The sequence below is a fragment of the Ailuropoda melanoleuca genome, unplaced genomic scaffold, assembly GCF_002007445.2.
Source record: "Ailuropoda melanoleuca isolate Jingjing unplaced genomic scaffold, ASM200744v2 unplaced-scaffold66505, whole genome shotgun sequence".
NCBI classification, from domain to species: Eukaryota; Metazoa; Chordata; class Mammalia; order Carnivora; family Ursidae; genus Ailuropoda; species Ailuropoda melanoleuca.
The window spans coordinates 1-1,324 of NW_023241065.1; the positions used below are offsets into that span (position 1 = coordinate 1).

At 42.3% G+C, this 1,324-nt stretch overlaps 1 protein-coding gene across 1 annotated transcript; it reads left to right on the top strand.

The window, feature by feature from the left end:
- Positions 1 to 45: 45 nt before the first annotated feature.
- LOC117800227 (eukaryotic translation initiation factor 5A-1-like) lies at positions 46 to 510 on the top strand. Its single transcript, XM_034652758.1, has one exon. The coding sequence runs from the start codon at positions 46 to 48 to the stop codon at positions 508 to 510; it is 465 nt and encodes a 154-aa protein (XP_034508649.1).
- The last annotated feature ends 814 nt before the right edge of the window (positions 511 to 1,324 follow it).

Here is a 1,324-nt window from a genome sequence, read left to right on the forward strand (position 1 = left end):
TCCCCAGCCTTTTTTTGTTGGAAGTACTCGTACAAACTCCTCGCCATGGCCGATGACATCGATTTCACCACTGGAGATGCCGGGGCTTCCACCACTTTCCCCATGCAGTGCTCTGCTCTGCGCAAGAACGGGTTTGTGGTGCTGAAGGGACGTCCTTGCAAGATCGTTGAAATGTCAACTTCCAAAACTGGCAAGCATGGTCATGCCAAGGTTCACCTTGTTGGTATTGATATATTCAGTGGTAAGAAGTATGAAGATATTTGCCCTTCAACCCACAACATGGATGTTCCAAATATCAAAAGACAAGATTACCAACTGATTGGTATTTGCGACGGCTTCTTATCCCTTCTTACTGACAGCGGCGACGTCCGTAATGATCTGAGGCTGCCAGAGGGTGACCTTGGAAAAGAAATTGAAACCAGATATGATGGTGGAGAAGAGATGCTGATCTCTGTCCTTTGTGCAATGTCTGACGAATGTGCTGTAGCCATCAAGGCCATGACCAAATAATCGCGTGGCTGGAGTAGCAAACTCGGTCCAGAAAACAACTCTTAAGAATTGGTTTCCGAATATGGCCTTCACAAACAACCTCATTTCCTTTTGGATTGTTTCAAAATAGTGCTGGATTCTTAATGTTGCAGGTTAACTGGCAATTTCGAATCACTGAGGTTTTAATTTCATATGAAATCTTCAAAGTGGTCTTCCCTTTATCATTCCTATAGGTGTCAAGTTTGTGGGTCCAAGAAACCAGATCAAGTGTCATTCGTGGATGTTTTACAGTATTTCTTAAGTATAATGTACTTCACATGGACAAAGTATTGGGCTTTTAGTTAATTGGTGAATGGCACCTGGGGCTTTAAGGTAACTTAGCACTGGTTAAAATTGTATTAAAACTACCGTACGATAGCTGAACGTCATACTAAGTAGCTGAAAGGAGCAGTGCATATATGGAATGTATGGATTGCATGAAACCAATTAAAGGTGAGCTGTAACGTGCAATTTTTGGCCTGCAATAGATACTCAAGTGATTTCAAAATGCCAGTTTGCCCTGTCCCACTTTCCCTGCCCCTTCTCCCTCCAAAAAAGTTATGGTGGCTGTGTGCAACTAACTGTATTACCTCTGTTGTACTATATGCCATTTGTTGGCTACGTTTTGTAACTGTAAAGTGGTGTCACCTGCATTGATCTAGAGGAGCACTCGGATTGTTGAATTGGTGCGGCATAGCGGGTATCAAGTGGCACAAATGAGGGATAGTTATTAAATTACAGATTTTCACTCGAGGCCTTTGTCATCAGACTGAAAAATAAAAATAAAAAAATGCAG